Source organism: Phlebotomus papatasi, chromosome 5 (assembly GCF_024763615.1).
Source record: "Phlebotomus papatasi isolate M1 chromosome 5, Ppap_2.1, whole genome shotgun sequence".
In the NCBI taxonomy this organism is placed as follows: domain Eukaryota; kingdom Metazoa; phylum Arthropoda; class Insecta; order Diptera; family Psychodidae; genus Phlebotomus; species Phlebotomus papatasi.
Window position 1 is genome coordinate 1,541,674 of NC_077226.1, and position 27,068 is coordinate 1,568,741.

At 33.5% G+C, this 27,068-nt stretch overlaps 2 protein-coding genes across 5 annotated transcripts in view; both read left to right on the forward strand.

Annotated features, from left to right (window-relative positions):
- LOC129808772 (synaptotagmin-7) overlaps window positions 1–27,068 on the forward strand; it is a 38,127-nt gene that overhangs the window by 1,335 nt on the left and 9,724 nt on the right. Inside the window, exons 2-8 of one of the 4 annotated variants that reach the window (XM_055858616.1) lie at window positions 4,318–4,728; window positions 10,486–10,716; window positions 10,781–10,918; window positions 11,053–11,275; window positions 18,423–18,599; window positions 18,701–18,950; window positions 19,017–19,229. In XM_055858616.1, the coding sequence (XP_055714591.1) occupies window positions 10,556–10,716; window positions 10,781–10,918; window positions 11,053–11,275; window positions 18,423–18,599; window positions 18,701–18,950; window positions 19,017–19,229 (1,162 nt within the window). In that variant the 5' untranslated portion in view covers window positions 4,318–4,728; window positions 10,486–10,555. The remainder of the gene's footprint in view (window positions 1–4,317; window positions 4,729–10,485; window positions 10,717–10,780; window positions 10,919–11,052; window positions 11,276–18,422; window positions 18,600–18,700; window positions 18,951–19,016; window positions 19,230–27,068) is intronic. The other 3 variants (XM_055858617.1, XM_055858618.1, XM_055858619.1) reach the window with 3 other exon arrangements.
- On the forward strand, window positions 841–2,586 carry LOC129808661 (uncharacterized). Its single transcript, XM_055858434.1, has one exon. The coding sequence runs from the start codon at window positions 841–843 to the stop codon at window positions 2,584–2,586; it is 1,746 nt and encodes a 581-aa protein (XP_055714409.1).

A 27,068-nucleotide genomic window follows, 5' to 3' on the forward strand; every position in this document is an offset into this window, starting at 1 on the left:
GGTCTATCAGACTAGATCAGAGGTGCGCAAGAACCGTTGAAACCGTCGAAACCGAATAAACGTCAAAATAATTTCCCAGCAGCGAAAACATGCCTTACATAAGTGTTACATGTTAGTACATGTAAGCCTTACTAATCACTATCGCTTATGGGTGTTTAATACGGTAGGGTAGGGTTATCCCTTTTGGCCATGTAAGCACTTTTGGCCACTTACAATAAAATTGCCATTTTGAGATAAATGATGAGTTCACAGAATTATGAAACGAATAATATTTCATGTCTTACATTATAAGGAAACGAAATATCTAATTGGATACATTGTTGACTCAATTAATTCCAAGAAATTAGAATAATGCTCAACAAGGTGAATCAGCCATAGAAAAATTGCGCCATTCTTAAGAAATTTGTTAAGGGTTAAGAGAAATAATTTTAAATTATTTTATATAATCGATGTACTGTATTTAATAATTTTCACTGAAAATCCATCTTCGATTAGCTGAATTACGCAATGATGTCAATTTCGAAGGATTTTTTTTTCGAGATTTCCTGGAAATTAGCATATGGCGAAAAGGGTTTATTTTTATTTACTGTGTAAATACTTTTGGCCATTTGTTTTACTTGTGGCGCGCCTCACGGATATCATTAGAAACACTTGTGACATTTTCATTGTTTATGTTGATTGTGATCTTGGTTAATGCAATAGAATTCTAAAATTTGTGTATCTAGGGGATTCAAGGCTTCTCAGTTATCAATAAAGGTAAAATTTTGACTACAATTAGAATTCCTACAAACGGGTAATTTTGTCTGTTGCGTTATTTACTCAGCTTCCGGGAAATGTGCAATGTCGCCCAAGAAAAAAGGAACCTCATATTCGCAAGAAAACCTTCACCAGGCGTTGATGTCAATTAAAAATGGAACCCCAGTGGGAAGAGCAGCTAAGCAATTCCATGTTCCCCGCACTACTCTGAGAAATAAAATTAGTGGAAAATCCCCAATGGAAACTTATGGCAAGAGAGGTTATTATAGCGTTCTGGGACGAGAAATAGAAGAACATCTTGTAAAGTGGATCTCAGACGCAGCCAATCGTGGGTTTCCCGTCATAAAGGATAGTTTGCTGATGAGTGTACAAGAGCTAAATAAGGATCATTCAGTGACGAATAATTTCAAGATCCGTATCAAACCATCAAAAGTTTGGTATTATGCCTTCTTCAGAAGGCACCCGGAAATACGGCGAAAGCAGGCTGAATATGTAAACAAAGCTCGAGGAAGTGTGACTGAGGAGAAGATCAGGAAATGGTTTAGGGATGTGCTTCAACAGCTAGGAGATGACGTTGCGATACTCGCTCATCCTCAGCGCGTATGGAATATGGATGAGTCCGGGTTTAACCTAGCACCGACGGGAGAGCTTGTGCTTGCAGCAGCTGGTCGTCACGTGTACATAGAATCAAGAAACTCAGACAAGGAGAATATAACAACGTTATTTTGTGTGAACGCGAGTGGATGTTTCGGACCGCCGCTCACATTATACAAATATGCAAGATTGCCAGCAGTGGCTGCCCTTTCTGCGCCCGCACATTGGGCGCTCGGGAAAACCGAAATAGGAAATGTATTCCTGCCATTCCAAAATGAACAACAAATTCAAAGACCGATTATTGTCTTCCTCGACGGGCATAAGTCACATCTCTCTCTGCAATTGAGTGAGATGTGCCGAGATAATGGCATCATCCTGGTTGCTCTTTACCCGAATGCCACGCACATACTCCAGCCACTTGATGTGGCTGTGTTTAAGGCAATAAAGTCCCGCTGGAAAGCGTATAAGCGTCAGTGGCGAATTGAACACGATGGGAATGAGGTGACTAAGTTTGACTTACCATCGATCCTTAATAAAATTATCCAGGAGGATCAGATGCCTAATAACGTAGTTTCGGGTTTTAGAGCCACGGGTATCTTCCCATTCAATGAAAATGCTGTGGATTACAGGAAAATTATCCAAAGATCACCACCACCGGCACAACTCCTCGAAAACATGCAAAATGAGGCTCAGAATATGAACTTAACCCACTTGATGCATGTAGAGAGCAAAATAGATCCTCAAAAGTTGGAAGATTTCAGAGCTACCATGATAGAAGGAGGCCCATGGTCAGGAGATGTAGCTGATACATCTTTTTTTTTTTATTTCTATAGGGATATGGTATTTGAAACATATCACCCAAATTTGCCCCCTTTCTTAACTGAGAGCTTTGTTTCGTCAGACATATTGTTTGAAGAAGTTCTAGATGAGTCAATTTTGGAACCGTTGGAACTTAATGGCAATACCTCAGAACCACATTCCCAAGAGAAGGATCCACTGGCTTTGCCTATGATTTGGCCAGGTCCAACGAAAAGCAACCGCAAGGAAAAGAATGAATCGGAAAGGCTGTTTGTCACTACGTCACAAAAATGGGTTGATATTCATCAGGAAAAGCAGACAGAAAAGCAGAAAAAGGAGATGGCTAAAGCTGAGAGAAAGAGGATCAGAGAAGAAAAAACTAAGACAGTCGCAATGGCTAGAAAACCAAAAAAAATAATGTCCCAATTGATAATGTAAACTTCTTTACAATCTCATTTTTTGACTTTCGAAATTTATTAATTTGTTTTTCTTATATCTAGAATTAAACATGAATTCTAATTAAACCTTGAATTTCTATTTATATTTATGAGGTAAGAAAGATAATTTAAAAGAGTTTTGTCACTCTCAATATAGGAAATTTAATAGAATGGAATATGTAAAATAACATTGAAAATGTACAAATGATTGCTAAATATTTTTATTTAATGTATGAACAGCATTTTTTGTTTATATTTAATGTTTTTTTTTTTTTAAATTATTTTACCACATATTTAATAAAAATTCATTTTAGAAAAAGTGGCCAAAAGTACTGAAATAAATGGCCAAAAGTGTTATACAAGTGGCCAAAAATACTGAAACATGCATAGTTGAGAAAAACATATATTTACAATAAGATAACCAAAAATTTCTGGAAAATTTATTGAATATACAAAGAGACAGTGAGTCAAAGTACCTCTATGCAACATTTCGTTTAAGTTGAACAAATATTACTGTAGTTACAAGAGCGTGAAATCTAAAAGTGGCCAAAGGTACTTACTCTACCCTATAACCACACTTTTGTCACCTACGTAAGCCTTACTTGTAAGGCATAGGAAAGCTATTGATACATTTTTATGGCTTTTAAGGATACCTTACATCCCCATTGCAAAAGAAAGCGGAATAGGAATAACAAGCGAAAAATTCCTTGGAATTTTCCACTATTTTTCCGTAAAAAATTCCATAGGAATTTTCCATAATAGGTTCCAAGGAAAATTTAATGGATTTATGATGGATTTTTCCTATAGAATACATCCATGGAAATGCTCGTGAAATTTATGCTGGATTTTTCCACCAAAATAAAATGGAGAAAAAATGTAGCTGTCACATGCACCTCATGATTTTACTTCCGAATTTTATAGAAACGGCAAAGATTACGAGGATTATAATATGTTTTTATAAACCAGCAATAACGAATTGACACTTTGAGCAATAAAAAAATATTTTATTAAAAAAAAAAATTTCCTAAAATATCTATTAATTAACATAAAAACAGCATTATTTTAGGTTGGCGACCTATTTAATGTAATCACTTCATTATTATCTACACGAAACGCAGCATCGCATAATTAATTATATTATAATTGCCACATGAATCACTAGAAATGTTTGCGGAAGGTTTGGAAACAAATTCTAAAAGTTGTCGCAACACCATTTTATTTGTTTGACATTTGAGAAAACTAGTGGAAAAATCCATATAAAACACTATGGAAAAATAGTGGAAATTTCCATATGTTTTTTCCAGTTTATCCCGCGGACGTTTCACGTGTGAGTTTCCATATAAATCTTCCGCGGAATTTAACGCTGGAATTCCAACATGTCGTACTAGTAAATTCCATGGAGCACTATGATTTCCATGGAATTTCCAGCTTTAAATTCCATAGGAAAACTTAGTGGAATTTTAGCGTCAAATTCCAGCGAATTTACCCATTTGGACGCAAGTTTTCCATTGGAATTTTTGCGGAATTTTGCTATGGGGGGACTATAGCGAGACTCTACTGTAACTCAAATAGGATAACTAGGATAACTAGAATAAGAACCGAATGGTTCAGAAAAAATACCTGTGTATGCACGACTTTACGTGAAGCCATTTCCCAAACCGAATTTCCTGAAAGCTAGGAAAATTCCCTAGAAGATTATTTATTTTATTTTTTTGTTTTCTTTTTTTTTCAGGTATTTGTGAGTGACTTTCCAATGAAGTTTCACCAGTTCGCGTGTAACTCTCCTTAAGGAAGTTTGAAGTTTGTTGTTTTTTGTTTTTTGTACCCCTAAATAGAGGCAAAATTTGCAGTTGTTTCCTGTTGGCAAAATTGCCCCAAAAGAAAAAAAAACAAACACAAAAAACCGTAAGAACCAAAAAGATAAAGAATAATTTGTAGGTGATAAGGAAAGGGGCGAAGAAGGAGGCGAAGGAAGGCTTTTGCTTTGGTTGAACTTTGTCAATCATGCTCCAGGAATCTGAGACGAGAACCAACCTAGTTCTTTGCCGAAGATCAAAAGATCTCACACAACTGGAACTGTGCAGTGACAATGAGTGCGGCTAAATGCTATGCTGACAGTACAAAAATTTTATCCTTGCCACAGGTAAGTTGATCCTGTTTCTTTAGAGCAAGGATGACCTTTAGAGAATCCGCCATGATTTTTGTAAAAATGAACAATTATCCCTATAAAATGAATTGTTTTCAAGAAGAAAAAAAACGTACTAATATCCGATTGAAAGCAATGGAATTCCAAGAAGCACAAACTTGAGTGGTCCGCAAAATTGGAAGTAATTTGCAAAATGGGTCCTATATGACTGAAAATGTATTTTTTTATTCATTTTAAATCGGCTATTTGTGGATACGGACAACTTCGATTAAAAGAATTAACTTTTGTTTACATTTCTAAATTTCCCAAAATTTCCTTGAAATTAACCCGGCTGACCAATACTTTGACAATCCTTTTTAATCACTTACTTCGATATTTTATTGAAAATAAAATAAAATTTTACTTTTAAAATTCAGAAATAAACACCAAATTTTTATATTTACTTTACTAGAATACACCGTTAAAATTCAAAAAACCTCCGAGTAAAATCGGCAGGTAGAGCAATGATTTGACGGGTTGCTATATAAAAAATATTTAAGCTCAAAAATGGCGAATTTTTTAAATTCTCAAATTCATAATTGATTTTATTTGTTTTCTATACTTCCAATTTTTTTAAGCAAAACCATTTTGACAATAAAAACTACAATACTCATAAGGTAAAGTACCCTTACTCGACCGGGTTCCTCTATTCGACCGGTGGGTCAATTTTTGAATATTTGATGGTGAATTTCATCAATTTCTATGAATTTGTCACTGATTCGTATTATTTAAAGAATAATTGACCTATTAATGTTAGATCATACACAAAATATTATAGCAAATATAATTAAATTGAAGAAATAAATCTACCGGTCGAATAGAGGAACCGGTCGAATAAAGGGTACTTTACCCAAGGAGCATTTATCGCTATAAATGAGTAGAGATGTCTGATATCTGTACGAAAATAATGGCGAAGATTTTACAAATTTCTTCTATATAACCGCATAAAACAGGTCCATATTCGGGTGAATGAGGAATTTTTACATCCGAAAAATAACAATTTTTCATATTAGACGTAATCACGTCATCATGCACAGTAAAATGTATCGATTATGACTAAATAAAATATTATCACTATACAATATCAATTTTATAACTACTGACCGCAGAATTCTTATTTCTTCTGCATTTTCATTTAAAACTTACTCAACTATATTCCTTAAATGAATAATTATTTATTCTCAAAGATTAAGTTATATTTTCTGTGCCTCGTGCATTTTTATTGCGTATGAAGGTTTAATACAATGACTGTTTTTCGTTAGAAAGTACAGTATTAGAGAATAATATTTCATTCCCGACCTAAAATTCTCAAGGGAAAGCTGCTAAATTAAAGAAAATAAAATTAAATAAATTTATTGCTATTTTCATCATACCATTTGAAAAACTTAAGGATATCAGATTTTTATTGCTTGTATTGATAGAATACATCATTTTAAGCACAATTTTGGAGAAATATTGAGGCTCATCAATGTTATGTGGATAATTTTACATTAAATTGTGTTTAGCGACATCAATTTTCTGTAATTTTCCACGCCATAATCTTCTTTTTGTTTCGATAAAATAAAATTGTGGTATTGTAACCTGAATAAATTTAAAAAAAATATAGAAGAAAACACGTCTTGACATATTTTTGTGATTTTATTTACATTATGTTGTACATTATATTCACATCACAGATTCTATATAACAATAATGTTACTGCACATTAACAATGTCAAAACACTGCAATTTTGCGCTTTTTATGAACATTTTCTGCATTCTGGGCACTATTTCTGTAATTTAGTTTCACGTCAGCAGATCAGGGAGCGGTCCTAATGCTTACAATTTCACTATATTGCAATTAAAAAAAAAGGAAATATTAGCTCTCACGAACAAAGTATTAATTCACAATTTTTCCACTAATTACACTTACTTTTTCAAATTTGATACCTTCCAACTATGTACTCGACTCCAATGCAAGCGCCGGTGCACTTCAAGTCTTTAATTTATGTTCAAAATCACTTTTTTCACAAACTTTCACTGGAATATGAATCTCAGATTAGTAAACAAAATAGAATTTGACAATCTGGCAGCGTCATACAAAAAGAACACAAGTTGTAAGCAACTTGTCTCCTTTACGGAACAAATGTAACTAATAAATATCAAAACGTGATGTTCATATAGTTTCACGGCATTATGTGAACATAATAGCGAAAATATGTAAGATAAATATACTTTCGATACTTTTGACATAGATTTGTACATTTTCACTAAAAAATATATTATATTATAACTTATTTATGGATCTAAAAACATTTAGTCGTAATTTTAAGGGGAAATACCGATATATTAACTGAAATTTAACAAATAAAATGTATTATTTATGTTAATAAAAAATAACTGATATTTTCTATACAATTTTTAGATAAGTTATTTTTCTGGTATGTACCGCATATAATTTTAAGTTAATATACTTCCATCATGTTCATATATTATATTTTTTTAGAAATAGCTCGATTACATTAAAAATATGTTGGTTACATTTGAGATATACATTATTTGGATATCAAATGCCCCTTGGGTTACCTTACGTAATATTTTTCATTAAAGCGAAAAATATTATTAATTGGTATTTTCAGAAAAATTACTTAAATTTTTTGGCTATTTTTGTCCCTATTGCCCATAGAAGCACAAAATACACCGAATCAGACTCTGTTGGACTTTTCAAGGTCAGATGTAAGACTTATCATTGATTATGTTTCTCAGTTTAATTTTTATCGTTGATTTTCAGTCCGTAAAAAAGTGTCTCGTCGATAAAGGGTTAAGATCGGGCTACTTTTAAATTCGGACAGCGGTTACATTTGAAAAAAGTTTGTTGTCATTTTTCAAGTTTGATTATGATTATCAAATGTGCTCAAATTTAGCATGGCTTGTCTTAGTTTTGATGTGATTTTGCATTATTAACTCTTTCGTCTCCTTTGGGACTCTGGGTACCCATGGAAAAAATAATTTTTTTAGACTATTTAGAATCGATAAAATTCCGATTCTTCTGGATGATTACAAACTATAAGGATGTCCAAATCTAGGATATTTTTTGCAGGATCCTAATTAACTCCTGAGCTAAGATATTCTTGGTCAAAAATCGTGAATTTTCGATTTTCTGCTTCCTTGCACATATTGTGACTTTTTTCATATTTCTAGACCCGAATAAGGAAAAACCTCTCGGGGCCAATAAGTATGATAACTAACAATTACAGATTCCATAAATTCGAAAAACAATTTTTTCATAAATTTTCAAAAAACTTGTTCAAACTTTTTGGGTACTCTCGTCCCTAAAAATCTAGAGATCAAATGTAAGGTTATCCCGCCAATGTCCGCCATTTGCTTTTTGACACCAACCTTGTAAGAAAATTCAAGCGGGAGCGAAATTTTTGTCAATATGGCCCATAATTTTGACATTTGGCAGCGAAGGAGATTGCTTTCAAGGAAGTTTTTTCCTATTTTTCCAGATTTTGGTGAATTCTGATTGTCCAGGAAGTGTTTTTCTGGCTCTTGAGAAAGCTTAATGTGTCTGCAATAACATCCTGTTGAGAGAAATGTGTGTTAAAGTGTTATTCTGTGAAATATTTTGAGGAATCTGTTGGCAATCAGGAGCTGGGTGTCCTTTTCAGGACTTCCTGGACATCCCACAAGATACTGGTCAATAATTCTTCTTGTTTTAGTGATCAACATTGTAAAGGAGTCATTTGACACGCAAAAATAATTCACAAAAATTGATATTATTGGCTTTTGGAAAATTGAAGTTTGTCCAAGTTTGTATCCTTTGCGTTCTTTAGGGGACGAGAGTTCCCATGAGTTTTCCAATTTCCCAGAGGCGGAGAAAATTCTTTCTCTACAAAAGTATCATATTTGACCACTAAGACTTACAATAAAGTGAGTTTGACTGAAATTCGTTCGCTGGATATGTTGTGGCAGAGGAACCAACATTGAAGGAAAAAGTCGTTTTTCTGTTTTTGTAGTGGTCGTCGCCAGGATTTGAAAAAAATGTCGCCGAGATTGCTTTTTAAAGTCGATTTGTGAAGTTTAATTAATGAAATTTCAATGAAAATTGTTGTTAGCATAAAGAAAATAGTTTTTAGAATTAGTTTTGTGACACAGAATTGGTAAAAAAGCGTGATTTGATAGTAAAAATAGGCTAAATATGGGTCGCCCAGGGACTTTTGCAACATTTCATAATTCGTGGAAAATTATGAAAATGACGTGGAAAATCGGTGATTTATGAATTGGAATAGAAAATTGGAGAGTTTTGGAAGCACTTCTGACTATTTCTTTTTTAAATTCTCCGTGGAAAATCTTCTAAAAATTGCCTTGAAAAGGTGTCTGCTTTGCTCGAAGAAATGCACCAAAACGGTTCAGTTGTGATATGAAAGATGGGGGACAGTGCCCTTTGCGGCATTTCTCTTGATGTTTTTCACGTAATTTTGCAAGGAAGTAAGCGAATTTCGGCAGTAATTTCATTACAAATCATTAAAGAATTGGCCAGTGAAGAGATTTGTGAGAAAATTCTGTGATTTTTCCTGTTTTTTTTTCTTATGTTTTTATAGTGTGAAAATTGCCCTGAAAAAAGAGCATGCAAACTACATTTTTCATTTGTTTTGGAGCTCTTGGGGGTTTTTCTTAATCATCCTGGTATTCTAACTTCTCTGGAGGGGGCCCTAGAAATACTAGGTAGCCTCCCAGGCAATCCGTGTGCTGTTTCGAAGCCCTCCGGACACTAAAATTCATTCCATTAGATCACCATAAGTGTCATTGACTCGAAAAAATCCTTTTTATCCTTCTAGAAAATGGATAAATCTCACATCCTTTACATTGTAAGGATTCTAGATTAGTTTCTTTTTCTATGTAAAGGAAGAAAAGAATAAAAATATTATAAGAAACATTAATAATTTCCAATTTTCTATCAGTGTTCGTTAACGCATTGTATTTTGGTCTCGAAAAAACCTTCAAATTTTACAAATTTGTCACAATTATCGCATTTTTTATATTTATTAGACCTCTTGCAACAAAATTAGGCAGGAAAAAATCCTCAATAATAATTAGAATTCCTAAAAACATTAAAAAATAAATGCAATATCAGCCACTTTTTTTTAGTGTTGCCAGATTCGAATGAGAAAAAGACTTTTTCCTTTAGTAGTGGTTCCTGTGGTTGTGGTCCGGAAAGAGTTAAGGTTCAGCCGGGTAGTGGAGGTAAATTACAGTAGACTCTTCAATATCCAGCACTTCGTTATCCGGGTGACAGCTGCCAAACACTGGCGGTTGATATATTCAAAATTATTTTCACTAAACATGAAGTTTGTCCAGAGTGAATTAAAGTATTATTAACATTGTATCGAAGTTTTTAATACATAATTGTGATAAAAAATGAAACATAAGCACACCATGAAGAAATTTCTCTTTTTCTTTGTCAGACAGAAAATAAATTCACACTGCACAAAATAGAAAAAAACCGTTGATCATTCAAAAAACCTAAATGTCATTTTGTCCCCACGTCAGCCGGATAACGAAGAGTCTGTCTGCTGTATACAAAATTGACCATTAGAGTTGCCAATAAGTTTTCCCGCGTCTTTCTCAATTTGGCGTGTTTTCTTATCAGCTCATCCTTGCTTTAGAGAGGTACCTGTTGGAGATTGAGAGTTGAAAGGTGTTCGATAATTGAATGTTATTGGTTTTTTGCAGGTGCTTAAGTGCGTCTTTGATAGAGAACTGCGACTATGTGAAGGTGTTTGAGGTACTCAAAAGGTGAGGAATGGTGAGCGTGTTGGTAATTGGATGCCTGGCCACTGTTGGTGCCATCGTTACTGTGCTTCTCCTCTTTGCCGGCGGTTACCTCTGGTGGCGCCACAAGCGCTCCCAGCTTCAATTCATTGAGCCAAATGACGACGAAGAGGTGGCCAGTGAGATCGTCAGGTGAGCATCTAAGTTTCAGAATCTTGTCAATCACATTTCATTCCTTCTTTTATTTCTTTTAAAGGCTCCAGCAACCGGTAGCGCCTCCTGCGGATCCTGGACAGGAAGTTCAGCAACCCCAACAGAGTATTTCTCCACCTCCAGCCAACAATATCAATCGAAAGCTCAATGGCTTCCTCAACATCAAATCACCCCTGATCGGGTAAGTTGACTCTGGCTCTAGGATAACCAAAAATCTAGCCCTTATAGACCTCATTGCAACATAATTCCTTTAGATAATCAGAACCAAAAAGAACAAAAACCAATTCTAACTGACAGTTTGAGTGATTTTGACAGTAATGTCTTTGGCAGATCCAGCAATTCGCAGAGCAAAACATCCGGTGGTGGCGCTGATAGTGCCAGTGTTGCCACTGTTAGTGGTCAAACGGGGGACAATCGAAGTATCTCAATGATAGATATGTACATTGACAATACGGAGCCCATCGAGAACGTGGGACAAATACATTTCTCACTTGAGTACGATTTTCAGAATTCAACACTTATTCTCAAGATAATTCAGGTTAGTTTATTGCATCACTTTTACACTACACTCGACTCTTCGTTATCCGGCTGACGTGGGGACAAAATGACATTTAGGTTTTTTGAATGATCAACGGTTTTTTTTCTATTTTGTGCTGTGTGAATTTATTTTCTATCTGACAAAGAAAAAGAGAATTTTCTTCATGGTGTCCTTATGTTTAATTTTTTTTTTATCACAATTATGTATTAAAAACTTCGATACAATGTTAATAATACTTTAATTCACTCTGGACAAACTTCATGTTTAGTGAAAATAATTTTGAATATATCAACCGCCAGTGTTTGGCAGCTGTCACCCGGATAACGAAGAGCTGAGTGTACACAGTACACACACATATTTGCAATGGGTTACTCAAGATCGAAAATTTGTGTTCATATTCCGTTTAGGAAAAATGCTCATAATTTTGTCCAGTTTCTTATTTTGGACACTTTGAGGATAAAATTGGACACTAAAAATAAATTGATTAAAATGATGGATTTTTATTCCAATATTTGATGAATAATGAATTCTATCTAAATATTTGTTCTTTTTGGAAGATTTTAACACTAAATACGTTAAATTTTGAATATGATTTGAGTTGAAATTGCTTTGTTGAAAATTCAGTGTGAGCAATTGCTTACGAGAAATATGACAGAACTTCGTGGCTTACTTCAGTCTTATTTAGTTTTTGTGAAGTACTAACAAAGTTTGTTCGCTGTTTTTGAGTGATATTATTGAATATTCATTGAATATTGTGTTGATTCTCGTTATTGGTGATTTGTACATTTGACCTGAAGTGAGATTTGCCTTGTGAATTATATTTTTCGTGTGAAAAATGGGAAATTTTTTAAGACATTCACCAGTGAGGTGATGATTCTTATTTTGGACAGGTGTTTTTCTCACGAAATTTCGTGAAGTTTTAGCTTTTGTGATGACTAGGTTGGACAAATGCCTGGAGAAACAAAGGAGCATCATCTCTACGAAAGAGATGTAGCGAGAAATGCCTTGAAAGGCTCCCGGAAAGGTCAGGGAATGAGCGAATCTGCACGTACTTGGAGTATCGAAGTCAACTCACTTTAATGAATGATATGGAAAGTTTCCGGGCTTCTTGTGACATTCTACGTTTCCCTTACATGAACAGAAAGAGGACTTGGTCAGATTGGTTCATCAAATGAAGAACAATGGGCATCCTGTTGAGGCGGATTAGCTGTCCAAATTTACAGCCAAGTTGTCCAAAATTACAGTCAAATTCCCCTCTACTTATCAATTCATTTTTAAACGTATCAAAACTAATTTTAATAAAAATAAGACGATAAATAGCTTGCCAAGTTTCTAAACAACCCTCCTGAAAAGAGAGTAACAAGAAATGTCAATTAGTATAGAAAATATCGCACTTCAAACTTGGAACTTCGATGCTTATAAGCAGACTGTCCAAAATTATAAGCACTTCCCCTATTCCAATAAAGGGACAGATAATCCTAACCGGCTTATGTAGGTGAGATTCTTAACGTGAGCTAACTCGGAGTGCATGCAAATTCGATTTAGAGCTGAAGTTGGGAGACGCCATTTAGTTATCTTGAATCAAATTCGTGAAATTATACAAATTTTGTATTTAAACCAAAATATCAAGGATTTGGATGGAGTGACAGAAAAGTGATATATGGGTGAAATGTAGACCAGAATGTTCTCTATAATTTTCCCATAGAACATGATCTCATCGATTAGGGTAAATGTCCTAATTCAAAACCATTTCCAGACGCTTTAACTTTGACAGAAGATTCAACACATTAAGTTCATATTTTTTCTGAAGAGAATTACATAAATTTGCTCCTTGACTCTTCTAGAATGTTACTGTTTAGTGAAAATTCTTTAAATATAATTTGAAAGCTTCTTAAATACACGAAAAAAACACAAGTGCAAAATGCTGCAATTAGAAACAAATTAATCCAAATGGAGACAAGGGAAAGTTTCTAATTGGAGACACACAGTGTATAAGTGGAACCGCGACGAAAGGCTTCCAAAACTTTGTTGAGTTGCTCTTAAGTGAAGGATTTGTTCTTATTCCTGATCTTTTCTTCTTTCGCATCTAAAACAATAAGAAAATCTTTCTAAAAAAAAATCATATTTCCTGGGTTTCCTATTGCAGCATTTGCAGACACTTCAGATAAACCCTTTTTGTTCACGAAATAGGTAATTATTTCATTTGAACACTTCACGTACCGTTAACAATAAAGATTAGCACTCAATTTAACTAAAGTTAGCCAGAAATATGACATAAATATTAAACAAAAGAAATAAACAACAGTCACCTCATTGTGCTTTTCATTGGAAAATACGGTCAATCGATGAAAAATTCAATGGTGAAAAGGTACACTTTTAATTTTTCTGAGAAATTAACAAATTATAATTTGTGAATATAAATGGATTTTCGCTTTATTTGGAGCAAAACTAACTAAATAATGAAACTGAGGCATAGAAAATATATAAATATAGCAATTTAGTACTGTATTTATCATGAAAATAATTACGTTTCCATTTGGAATAGAGAAAAATTTCCATTTGGAACAGGTTTTGAGTTAGCTTAATTTACCCTACTCAGAAGCCAAGATAAGCGAGGTTTTTTGTTTCTTAACTCGTTTTTTCATCCAGAGTGCCCCAAGTAGTCATTTGTTGAACTTCAACTATATCAAAGAATTGTTGTATTTTGTGGGACTTTCCATTTAAAACCCTATTTTAAGTGTCTCGGTGGAGTAGAGGCAGTCAAATTGGCATCTGAGTGATTTCAAAGCGTTATTATGGGAAAAATCAATTTTTTAATAATAATAACAATAATAATAATGTATTTATTCACAATAATAGGATCATCCCTTTTACAATTGTGAAAGAAAAAAAAAAGATAATAATAAAAAAACTAAAATAAAAAGAAAGGATAAAAATGAAAATAAGGAGAAATAAAGAGAGAAAAGAAGAGAAAAAAAGAAAAGATTTTCCACATCCCAAGCTTCTCAGGCCTCTATTTGAAAAAAATTGGCGAATGGCTGCAGCAGAAGTGCGCTTATCATTCGGTATGCTATTGTAAGCAGTAACGCCTTTAACAAACAAAGTTTTATAAAGGCAGTCACTGCCCACTCTAGGCACCAAGAGTCCCCGAACCCTGGCTGAACCCCCCCTAACCAGAAGACTCGACAGGTACTCAGGACATCCGGAAATCAATAGGTGAAACAGGAATAGAACAGCTCTCATCTTCAAAAGGGATCTTAGATCACAACCAATGAAAACGTTTCTATATGGAGTGATGTGATCCCGGCGACTTATGCCGCAAATATACCTGACACAATCATTAAAGGAGACCGTCAGACGACGAATTGTGTCACTATCCGCCGCAAAAAATAGCTCTGCTCTATAATTAAAAAAAGGAAGAAGAAGCGCTCGCGCGAGGATCAAACGAGTGTCATAGGGCGTAATGTCCCGGAAGCGTCTAAGGGTATACAGGGAATAATTGACCTTTCGGCAAATAGAAGTGGCTTGATCAGACCAAGAGAGAGTTGTATTGAAGATTATACCTAGGTTTTTGACCTGATCAGAAAAAGGGATAGTTTCACCGTAAAGGTGCAATGGACAGGAATCAATGGTAACTCCTTTTTTAGAAATCACAATAGCTTGTGACTTTTTAGGATTCAGAATTAATCCGTTTGATAACGCCCAGCGCTCAATTTTAGAAAGATCACCGTTCATTAGGTGAAAAGCTTGAGGAGGATCAGAAGGATCACCCTCAACATAGATTTGAAGGTCATCAGCATAAAGATGAAAGGAGCAATTTTTCAATACTGAGGGTAAATCATTAATGAAGAGAGAAAAAAGCAATGGGCCTAGAATTGAACCTTGTCCAATGCCCTTATTTAAAAGAGAAGGGGGCGAAATATTCTCACAATACTTCACGATTAGTGACCTTCCAGTGAAGTAGGATTGTATAAGAGCAACTGCTGAGGATGAAAATTTAAAAAGGGAACATAATTTATAACATAGGAGATTGTGAGGAAGGCTATCAAAGGCCTTAGTAAAGTCCAGCAGGACAAGAATTACGAAGCGACCTCGATCCATTGAAGACGCAATGTCATGGTTGACTCTCAGGAGAGCCGTCGTAGTGCTGTGGCCCTTTCGAAAGCCTGACTGAAAGTCACAGAGGAGCCTGTTGTCCTCTAAATATTGTGATATCTGCTCGTGAAGAAGAAACTCAAAGGCCTTTGATAGAACAGGAAGAAGGTTAATAGGCCTAAAATCAGAGGCACACACACTTTTCACACTTAAACGGCCAGATCGGACAGATAGCGTAGTCTGATTGGAAAATGATGTATGGACAAAATATAGACATAAATGTCCTCTACAATTATGTCGAAGTAATCATCAAAATCGGTTCAGCGAAAATCGAGATAATTGAGGTTATGTGATATTGAAATTGGTTTTTTGACTGTGGCGCCCCTGGTGTTGGTCCCACGAAGTTCAAATATTCTAGAAAGTTGTAGCATTTGGTGAGATCTTTCGTTTAAGCCCTCATTCATCAAAATCGGTCAAGTAGAACTGGAGATATAGCAGTTTTAATTTCCTGTGACCCTTTATATCTTCGGTTTTATTTTAGCCACAGCGAACCTACGCCACTTTTTGGAAACTACATAGTCTAAACACAGCAGGAAATAGACGGAGACACTGAACCTTTCTTGATTTGCACAATTTTATTCTGTACGACGTTCACATAGAACCGGAGATATGATTTTTTGAATTTCGTGAATTTTGACCCCTCATATCTCCGGTTCTATTATAACCACAGCGCACTTACGCCACTTTTTGAAAACTTCCTAGACTAGACTATAACATTCTAAAATTTTAAATTTGCACAATGGCGTTTTGAAGAAAAATGAGTTTGAATAATGGTATAAAAATGCTATAAAAATGCTATAATGGTAGGGGAAAGTTGATACTATTGGAAGCTTCGTAATGACTAAATTTTTCCTAAGTTTCTCAATAAACGTGACTTCGCAATATTTTTTAAAAACTGGCAACTTTCTCATAGTTTTTGAAATATGTTTTCGATGAGTCACATATATGTTATATTACATAGAAAATTTTGTCATTACGAAGCTTCCAATGGTATCAAGCATGGGAACTTTCCCCTAGTAAAATTTTACACAATTTTTTTTGCTGTGTACACAGTAAAAATGTGTAAAATTTTGCTACTATGATAGTGCAAAATCTACCATTTTAGTTGTTTACTTTGAAAATGTTTAAAAAAAATACACAACATTTTGGTAATTCATTGTCACGTGATTGAAAATTACCACAATTATAGGGGAATGTTGGCATGGTTCGCACAAAGTGAGCCTTCAAACAACGCAATATTTCTCTTTATTTGCAAAGAATTAGTTCTTCATTTCTTAGCCATAAGATAGATAATTGTTAAGCTCATGGTACGAGATGAGAAATGGTAAGTTAGCTCTTTGCAAACAAAGAGAAAATTCGGTTTGTTTGAAGGTTCACTCTGTGCGAACCATGCCTACATTCCCCTAGTTGAAAAATTTTCAAAAAACGTTGTTTAATTTGAAAATGTGTAAAAATTTTAACACTATAATAGTGTAAAATCGGATAAATTAATTATTTAATTGCGATCTGTGTAAAATTTCTCACTAATTATAGTCATAAAAAATTTTCAAAAATATTTTGTGATTTAAAACTGTTTGAAAAATTCTAAAAATTACCACTATTATAGTATGATTACACACTCTTAGAAAAAATTAGTTCGTAGAAGCTCATATGCAGTTATTAGAACTATAAAATATAGTAAATATAGACCCAACTATATATTTAGTTTGGGTAACTAAATGAAATAGTTGACCACAGTTAGTTAAAGTATCATTTTCATTTAGTTATCACAACTAAATCAAAATAGTAATGGCTACTATAACATATTAGTTCCAATTACTAAATAAATGGGGTTGATACCCATCTTATTGGCTGTAATAACTATATCATATTAGTTGTGGTTACTATATAGCATTCATTGTGATGCATATTTCTTATTAGTTGCTTAAAATTCGAAAGAGCTTCAACGCATTACTAAAATAAAAACCACTCTTTACTATTGGAAAAGTAGTCATAACTTTATGAAAATATAGGCCCATCTATTTACATTGGTTGTGAGAACTAAAAGGAATTAGTGACCAATATTTGTTGGGATAATGATTTCATTTAATTAACACAAGCAAATATAATTGTATGAAAGCATTATGAAATAATTGCCGCAACTTATCCACGTAAATATTGTCTTATATTCTCACTACTAATAAATTTATTATGAGTATAATGTTTTAAGAATATAAGAACTATTTTAAATAGATTTGATAATAATCGCCCGAACAACTAATTTTCATTAGTAATCACGTCTAAACTTTTCTAAGAGTGCAGTTTTTCACTTTATTATAGTGTGAAAAAATACACAACTTTATGATAGTTTTTCGTCACATGATCAAAAATTAACACTATTATAGTTTGATCATAATTTTTCACACTATTATAGTGTGAAGCCTTGTGTATTTCAACCAAAGTTGTTGTATTTTTAAGCAAAATTTGTGTAAAAATTGTTGAATTTCCATTTAAGACATATACTTCAGTCGAGATGCTTTTCATTGGGCAAAAGTTATATAGAACTGTAAAGACTCACTTGGGAGGGGCAGGGACATTAATAAAACACCGATCTGTTCCCCTTGCGAGTACTCTTTATTCTGCACACTTTTACTTATTTACAATTTATTATTTTTTCGGAGGTAGCCAAAATCTCGCAATTAAAGAAAAAATGCATAGAAATCTGTAAAGGTACCTTGACTTATCATTAGTTATCGCGGAGTTTTCGGAAAGAATGATTCTATGATTCCATTTGAATCTAGTAACTCCCATTTCCACTTAATGTGATTCCAGTGATTCTTGAAGGAATATCACTTGAGATTCTATCAGAATTTTATGAGTGATTCCGTAGATTCCATGGATTCTAGCGGAAAAATGTGTCGATATTCCAAACTTGAGTAACCCCTTTGAATATTTGTCATTTCTTCTAACGTTAAAAATATATTTTTAATAAAAAAAAATTGGTATTTTGCAGGGAAAGGAACTACCAGCAAAGGATCTCAGCGGAACATCGGATCCTTATGTAAGAGTTACATTATTACCTGACAAGAAGCATCGTCTTGAGACAAAAATCAAGAGAAGAACTCTCAATCCACGCTGGAACGAGACATTTTACTTTGAGGGATTTCCCATTCAGAAGCTTCAATCGAGAGTAAGTTCGAAAAGTTTCGAAGATTTTTTCCAAAAAAGTCCACATTTTCTAAATTGAACATTTGAAAATTATTCTTTTCTTTTTTTGTTGTCCTCCAAAAGGTGCTACATCTGCACGTTTTCGACTACGACAGATTTTCGCGTGACGATTCGATCGGTGAGGTCTTTCTGCCGCTCTGTCAGGTGGACTTTACAGGTAAACCGGCTTTCTGGAAGGCCCTAAAGCCACCAGCAAAGGATAAGTGCGGTGAATTATTGGCATCTCTCTGCTATCAACCGTCAAATTCAATTCTAACTCTGTCACTCATAAAGGCTCGCAATCTCAAGGCCAAAGACATCAACGGAAAATCAGGTTGAACACATTTTCGGTATTAGAAAATTATCTTTCTTAACCGAAAAACCATTTTGAATGTTTCAGATCCTTACGTCAAGGTTTGGTTGCAATTTGGAGAAAAGCGCGTGGACAAAAGGAAGACACCCATTTTCAAGTGTACCCTCAATCCCATTTTCAACGAAGCCTTCAGCTTTAGCGTGCCATGGGAAAAGATTAGAGAGTGTTCACTTGACATCATGGTAATGGACTTTGACAATATTGGACGAAATGAGCTGATAGGACGCATTTTGTTAGCAGGTAACTTTTTTTTTTCCTAAGATTCAATTTACTTCAAAAGCTAGTGATAAGCCTAGATCAGCTTAAGGGAAAGTAAGGCTAACCCCTTACAGTTTTTTCAAAAAATCGAAAATCGGCCCTAAAAACCGTAATTCTCAATATTTCTGGATGAAATTCGCAAAGAATACTTGAAATGGTCCTACTAATTGATTTCCATTGCGGAATTTGCAAAATCTCGACAAAAAATTTTTTGACCAAAAAAATCGTAAGGCTAACCCCTTACAGTTTTTTCAAAAAATCGAAAATCGGCCCTAAAAACTGTAATTCTCAATATTTCTGGATGAAATTCGCAAAGAATACTTGAAATGGTCCTACTAATTGATTTCCATTGCGGAATTTGCAAAATCTCGACAAAAAAATTTTTGACCAAAAAAATCGTAAGGCTAACCCCTTACAGTTTTTTCAAAAAATCGAAAATCGGCCCTAAAAACTGTAATTCTCAATATTTCTGGATGAAATTCGCAAAGAATACTTGAAATGGTCCTACTAATTGATTTCCATTGCGGAATTTGCAAAATCTCGAGAAAAAAATTTTTGACCAAAAAAATCGTAAGGCTAACCCCTTACAGTTTTTTCAAAAAATCGAAAATCGGCCTTAAAAACCGTAATTCTCAATATTTCTGGATGAAATTCGCAAAGAATACTTGAAATGGTCCTACTAATTGATTTCCATTGCGGAATTTGCAAAATCTCGACAAAAAATTTTTTGACCAAAAAAATAGTAAGGCTAACCCCTTACAGTTTTTTCAAAAAATCGAAAATCGGCCCTAAAAACTGTAATTCTCAATATTTCTGGATGAAATTCGCAAAGAATACTTGAAATGGTTCTACTAATTGATTTCCATTGCGGAATTTGCAAAATCTCGACAAAAAATTTTTTGACCAAAAAAATCGTAAGGCTAACCCCTTACAGTTTTTTCAAAAAATCGAAAATCGGCCCTAAAAACTGTAATTCTCAATATTTCTGGATGAAATTCGCAAAGAATACTTGAAATGGTCCTACTAATTGATTTCCATTGCGGAATTTGCAAAATCTCGACAAAAAATTTTTTGACCAAAAAAATCGTAAGGCTAACCCCTTACAGTTTTTTCAAAAAATCGAAAATCGTCCCTAAAAACTGTAATTCTCAATATTTCTGGATGAAATTCGCAAAGAATACTTGAAATGGTCCTACTAATTGATTTCCATTGCGGAATTTGCAAAATCTCGACAAAAAATTTTTTGACCAAAAAAATAGTAAGGCTAACCCCTTACAGTTTTTTCAAAAAATCGAAAATCGGCCCTAAAAACTGTAATTCTCAATATTTCTGGATGAAATTCGCAAAGAATACTTGAAATGGTTCTACTAATTGATTTCCATTGCGGAATTTGCAAAATCTCGACAAAAAATTTTTTGACCAAAAAAATCGTAAGGCTAACCCCTTACAGTTTTTTCAAAAAATCGAAAATCGGCCCTAAAAACTGTAATTCTCAATATTTCTGGATGAAATTCGCAAAGAATACTTGAAATGGTCCTACTAATTGATTTCCATTGCGGAATTTGCAAAATCTCGACAAAAAATTTTTTGACCAAAAAAATCGTAAGGCTAACCCCTTACAGTTTTTTCAAAAAATCGAAAATCGTCCCTAAAAACTGTAATTCTCAATATTTCTGGATGAAATTCGCAAAGAATACTTGAAATGGTCCTACTAATTGATTTCCATCTAAAAACCGGAATTCTCAATATTTCTGGGTGAAAATCGCAAAGAATACTTGAAATGGTCCTACTAATTGATTTCCATTGCGGAATTTGCAAAATCTCGACAAAAAATTTTTTGACCAAAAAAATCGTAAGGCTAACCCCTTACAGTTTTTTCAAAAAATCGAAAATCGTCCCTAAAAACTGTAATTCTCAATATTTCTGGATGAAATTCGCAAAGAATACTTGAAATGGTCCTACTAATTGATTTCCATTGCGGAATTTGCAAAATCTCGACAAAAAATTTTTTGACCAAAAAAATCGTAAGGCTAACCCCTTACAGTTTTTTCAAAAAATCGAAAATCGTCCCTAAAAACTGTAATTCTCAATATTTCTGGATGAAATTCGCAAAGAATACTTGAAATGGTCCTACTAATTGATTTCCATTGCGGAATTTGCAAAATCTCGACAAAAAATTTTTTGACCAAAAAAATCGTAAGGCTAACCCCTTACAGTTTTTTCAAAAAATCGAAAATCGGCCCTAAAAACCGTAATTCTCAATATTTCTGGATGAAATTCGCAAAGAATACTTGAAATGGTTCTACTAATTGATTTCCATTGCGGAATTTGCAAAATCTCGACAAAAAATTTTTTGACCAAAAAAATCGTAAGGCTAACCCCTTACAGTTTTTTCAAAAAATCGAAAATCGGCCCTAAAAACCGTAATTCTCAATATTTCTGGATGAAATTCGCAAAGAATACTTGAAATGGTCCTACTAATTGATTTCCATTGCGGAATTTGCAAAATCTCGACAAAAAATTTTTTGACCAAAAAAATCGTAAGGCTAACCCCTTACAGTTTTTTCAAAAAATCGAAAATCGGCCCTAAAAACTGTAATTCTCAATATTTCTGGATGAAATTCGCAAAGAATACTTGAAATGGTCCTACTAATTGATTTCCATTGCGGAATTTGCAAAATCTCGACAAAAAATTTTTTGACCAAAAAAATCGTAAGGCTAACCCCTTACAGTTTTTTCAAAAAATCGAAAATCGGCCCTAAAAACTGTAATTCTCAATATTTCTGGATGAAATTCGCAAAGAATACTTGAAATGGTTCTACTAATTGATTTCCATTGCGGAATTTGCAAAATCTCGACAAAAAAATTTTTTGACCAAAAAAATCGTAAGGCTAACCCCTTACAGTTTTTTCAAAAAATCGAAAATCGGCTCCTAAAAACCGTAATTCTCAATATTTCTGGATGAAATTCGCAAAGAATACTTGAAATGGTCCTACTAATTGATTTCCATTGCGGAATTTGCAAAATCTCGACAAAAAATTTTTTGACCAAAAAAATCGTAAGGCTAACCCCTTACAGTTTTTTCAAAAAATCGAAAATCGTCCCTAAAAACCGTAATTCTCAATATTTCTGGATGAAATTCGCAAAGAATACTTGAAATGGTCCTACTAATTGATTTCCATTGCGGAATTTGCAAAATCTCGACAAAAAATTTTTTGACCAAAAAAATCGTAAGGCTAACCCCTTACAGTTTTTTCAAAAAATCGAAAATCGTCCCTAAAAACCGTAATTCTCAATATTTCTGGATGAAATTCGCAAAGAATACTTGAAATGGTCCTACTAATTGATTTCCATTGCGGAATTTGCAAAATCTCGACAAAAAAATTTTTTGACCAAAAAAATCGTAAGGCTAACCCCTTACAGTTTTTTCAAAAAATCGAAAATCGTCCCTAAAAACTGTAATTCTCAATATTTCTGGATGAAATTCGCAAAGAATACTTGAAATGGTCCTACTAATTGATTTCCATTGCGGAATTTGCAAAATCTCGACAAAAAAATTTTTTGACCAAAAAAATCGTAAGGCTAACCCCTTACAGTTTTTTCAAAAAATCGAAAATCGTCCCTAAAAACTGTAATTCTCAATATTTCTGGATGAAATTCGCAAAGAATACTTGAAATGGTTCTACTAATTGATTTCCATTGCGGAATTTGCAAAATCTCGACAAAAAATTTTTTGACCAAAAAAATCGTAAGGCTAACCCCTTACAGTTTTTTCAAAAAATCGAAAATCGTCCCTAAAAACCGTAATTCTCAATATTTCTGGATGAAATTCGCAAAGAATACTTGAAATGGTCCTACTAATTGATTTCCATTGCGGAATTTGCAAAATCTCGACAAAAAATTTTTTGACCAAAAAAATCGTAAGGCTAACCCCTTACAGTTTTTTCAAAAAATCGAAAATCGGCCCTAAAAACCGTAATTCTCAATATTTCTGGATGAAATTCGCAAAGAATACTTGAAATGGTTCTACTAATTGATTTCCATTGCGGAATTTGCAAAATCTCGACAAAAAATTTTTTGACCAAAAAAATCGTAAGGCTAACCCCTTACAGTTTTTTCAAAAAATCGAAAATCGGCCCTAAAAACCGTAATTCTCAATATTTCTGGATGAAATTCGCAAAGAATACTTGAAATGGTCCTACTAATTGATTTCCATTGCGGAATTTGCAAAATCTCGACAAAAAATTTTTTGACCAAAAAAATCGTAAGGCTAACCCCTTACAGTTTTTTCAAAAAATCGAAAATCGGCCCTAAAAACCGTAATTCTCAATATTTCTGGATGAAATTCGCAAAGAATACTTGAAATGGTTCTACTAATTGATTTCCATTGCGGAATTTGCAAAATCTCGACAAAAAATTTTTTGACCAAAAAAATCGTAAGGCTAACCCCTTACAGTTTTTTCAAAAAATCGAAAATCGTCCCTAAAAACCGTAATTCTCAATATTTCTGGATGAAATTCGCAAAGAATACTTGAAATGGTCCTACTAATTGATTTCCATTGCGGAATTTGCAAAATCTCGACAAAAAATTTTTGACCAAAAAAATCGTAAGGCTAACCCCTTACAGTTTTTTCAAAAAATCGAAAATCGTCCCTAAAAACCGTAATTCTCAATATTTCTGGATGAAATTCGCAAAGAATACTTGAAATGGTCCTACTAATTGATTTCCATTGCGGAATTTGCAAAATCTCGACAAAAAATTTTTTGACCAAAAAAATCGTAAGGCTAACCCCTTACAGTTTTTTCAAAAAATCGAAAATCGTCCCTAAAAACCGTAATTCTCAATATTTCTGGATGAAATTCGCAAAGAATACTTGAAATGGTTCTACTAATTGATTTCCATTGCGGAATTTGCAAAATCTCGACAAAAAATTTTTTGACCAAAAAAATCGTAAGGCTAACCCCTTACAGTTTTTTCAAAAAATCGAAAATCGTCCCTAAAAACCGTAATTCTCAATATTTCTGGATGAAATTCGCAAAGAATACTTGAAATGGTCCTACTAATTGATTTCCATTGCGGAATTTGCAAAATCTCGACAAAAAATTTTTTGACCAAAAAAATCGTAAGGCTAACCCCTTACAGTTTTTTCGAAAAATCGAAAATCGTCCCTAAAAACCGTAATTCTCAATATTTCTGGATGAAATTCGCAAAGAATACTTGAAATGGTTCTACTAATTGATTTCCATTGCGGAATTTGCAAAATCTCGACAAAAAATTTTTTGACCAAAAAAATCGTAAGGCTAACCCCTTACAGTTTTTTCAAAAAATCGAAAATCGTCCCTAAAAACCGTAATTCTCAATATTTCTGGATGAAATTCGCAAAGAATACTTGAAATGGTCCTACTAATTGATTTCCATTGCGGAATTTGCAAAATCTCGACAAAAAATTTTTTGACCAAAAAAATCGTAAGGCTAACCCCTTACAGTTTTTTCAAAAAATCGAAAATCGGCCCTAAAAACCGTAATTCTCAATATTTCTGGATGAAATTCGCAAAGAATACTTGAAATGGTTCTACTAATTGATTTCCATTGCGGAATTTGCAAAATCTCGACAAAAAATTTTTTGACCAAAAAAATCGTAAGGCTAACCCCTTACAGTTTTTTCAAAAAATCGAAAATCGGCCCTAAAAACCGTAATTCTCAATATTTCTGGATGAAATTCGCAAAGAATACTTGAAATGGTCCTACTAATTGATTTCCATTGCGGAATTTGCAAAATCTCGACAAAAAATTTTTTGACCAAAAAAATCGTAAGGCTAACCCCTTACAGTTTTTTCAAAAAATCGAAAATCGCCCTAAAAACCGTAATTCTCAATATTTCTGGATGAAATTCGCAAAGAATACTTGAAATGGTCCTACTAATTGATTTCCATTGCGGAATTTGCAAAATCTCGACAAAAAATTTTTTGACCAAAAAAATCGTAAGGCTAACCCCTTACAGTTTTTTCAAAAAATCGAAAATCGCCCTAAAAACCGTAATTCTCAATATTTCTGGATGAAATTCGCAAAGAATACTTGAAATGGTCCTACTAATTGATTTCCATTGCGGAATTTGCAAAATCTCGACAAAAAATTTTTTGACCAAAAAAATCGTAAGGCTAACCCCTTACAGTTTTTTCGAAAAATCGAAAATCGCCCTAAAAACCGTAATTCTCAATATTTCTGGATGAAATTCGCAAAGAATACTTGAAATGGTCCTACTAATTGATTTCCATTGCGGAATTTGCAAAATCTCGACAAAAAATTTTTTGACCAAAAAAATAGTAAGGCTAACCCCTTACAGTTTTTTCGAAAAATCGAAAATCGGCCCTAAAAACCGTAATTCTCAATATTTCTGGATGAAATTCGCAAAGAATACTTGAAATGGTTCTACTAATTGATTTCCATTGCGGAATTTGCAAAATCTCGACAAAAAAATTTTTGACCAAAAAAATCGTAAGGCTAACCCCTTACAGTTTTTTCGAAAAATCGAAAATCGGCCCTAAAAACCGTAATTCTCAATATTTCTGGATGAAATTCGCAAAGAATACTTGAAATGGTCCTACTAATTGATTTCCATTGCGGAATTTGCAAAATCTCGACAAAAAATTTTTTGACCAAAAAAATCGTAAGGCTAACCCCTTACAGTTTTTTCGAAAAATCGAAAATCCGCCCTAAAAACCGTAATTCTCAATATTTCTGGATGAAATTCGCAAAGAATACTTGAAATGGTCCTACTAATTGATTTCCATTGCGGAATTTGCAAAATCTCGACAAAAAATTTTTTGACCAAAAAAATCGTAAGGCTAACCCCTTACAGTTTTTTCAAAAAATCGAAAATCCGCCCTAAAAACCGTAATTCTCAATATTTCTGGATGAAATTCGCAAAGAATACTTGAAATGGTCCTACTAATTGATTTCCATTGCGGAATTTGCAAAATCTCGACAAAAAAAATTTTTGACCAAAAAAATCGTAAGGCTAACCCCTTACAGTTTTTTCAAAAAATCGAAAATCGTCCCTAAAAACCGTAATTCTCAATATTTCTGGATGAAATTCGCAAAGAATACTTGAAATGGTCCTACTAATTGATTTCCATTGCGGAATTTGCAAAATCTCGACAAAAAATTTTTTGACCAAAAAAATCGTAAGGCTAACCCCTTACAGTTTTTTCAAAAAATCGAAAATCGTCCCTAAAAACCGTAATTCTCAATATTTCTGGATGAAATTCGCAAAGAATACTTGAAATGGTTCTACTAATTGATTTCCATTGCGGAATTTGCAAAATCTCGACAAAAAATTTTTTGACCAAAAAAATCGTAAGGCTAACCCCTTACAGTTTTTTCGAAAAATCGAAAATCGTCTCTAAAAACCGTAATTCTCAATATTTCTGGATGAAATTCGCAAAGAATACTTGAAATGGTCCTACTAATTGATTTCCATTGCGGAATTTGCAAAATCTCGACAAAAAATTTTTTGACCAAAAAAATCGTAAGGCTAACCCCTTACAGTTTTTTCGAAAAATCGAAAATCGGCCCTAAAAACCGTAATTCTCAATATTTCTGGATGAAAATCACTAAGAATACTTGAAATGGTTCTACTAATTGATTTTCATTGCGGAATTTGCAAAATCTCGACAAAAAAATTTTTGACCAAAAAAATCGTAAGGCTAACCCCTTACAGTTTTTTCGAAAAATCGAAAATCGGCCCTAAAAACCGTAATTCTCAATATTTCTGGATGAAATTCGCTAAGAATACTTGAAATGGTCCTACTAATTGATTT